Source organism: Penaeus monodon, chromosome 21 (genome assembly GCF_015228065.2).
Source record: "Penaeus monodon isolate SGIC_2016 chromosome 21, NSTDA_Pmon_1, whole genome shotgun sequence".
Taxonomy (NCBI): Eukaryota; Metazoa; Arthropoda; class Malacostraca; order Decapoda; family Penaeidae; genus Penaeus; species Penaeus monodon.
Window position 1 is genome coordinate 10,902,723 of NC_051406.1, and position 330 is coordinate 10,903,052.

General features: G+C 45.5%; 1 protein-coding gene across 1 annotated transcript in view; it reads right to left on the bottom strand.

Annotated features, from left to right (window-relative positions):
* The window catches only part of LOC119586697, a gene marked incomplete at its 5' end in the record, with an annotated part of 3,141 nt that overhangs the window by 2,435 nt on the left and 376 nt on the right, over positions 1 to 330 (bottom strand). Inside the window, 1 exon segment of the mRNA XM_037935428.1 lies at positions 18 to 184. Coding sequence (XP_037791356.1) covers positions 18 to 184 — 167 coding nt within the window.

The window sequence follows — 330 nt, forward strand, 5'->3', positions numbered from 1 at the left end:
CATCCGCAGCAACTCACAGAGACACAACAGCCTCGGCGTTTTCGAGCAGTGGCTTCAGAATATCCCATGACCTCCCGGTCTTGACAATTCCGCTTGCTTTGCCGGAGTAACCTGACTGTATCTGCAGGAGTAACACGGTTGAGTTGTAGACGGACATGAGCGGGATGTTGAATCGATATTCCACCTGTTAGAAGGACGTCAAAAGAGGTAGGGTGAGTTTCTTAAGGTGAAGAGGAGGGGAAGAGTTTACAGTGTAAACAGTAATTGAAATTTGAGGACTTGTTATGAGCGTGAAAGTGGTTGGGTTTTATTTCAAAATACTACTAATAC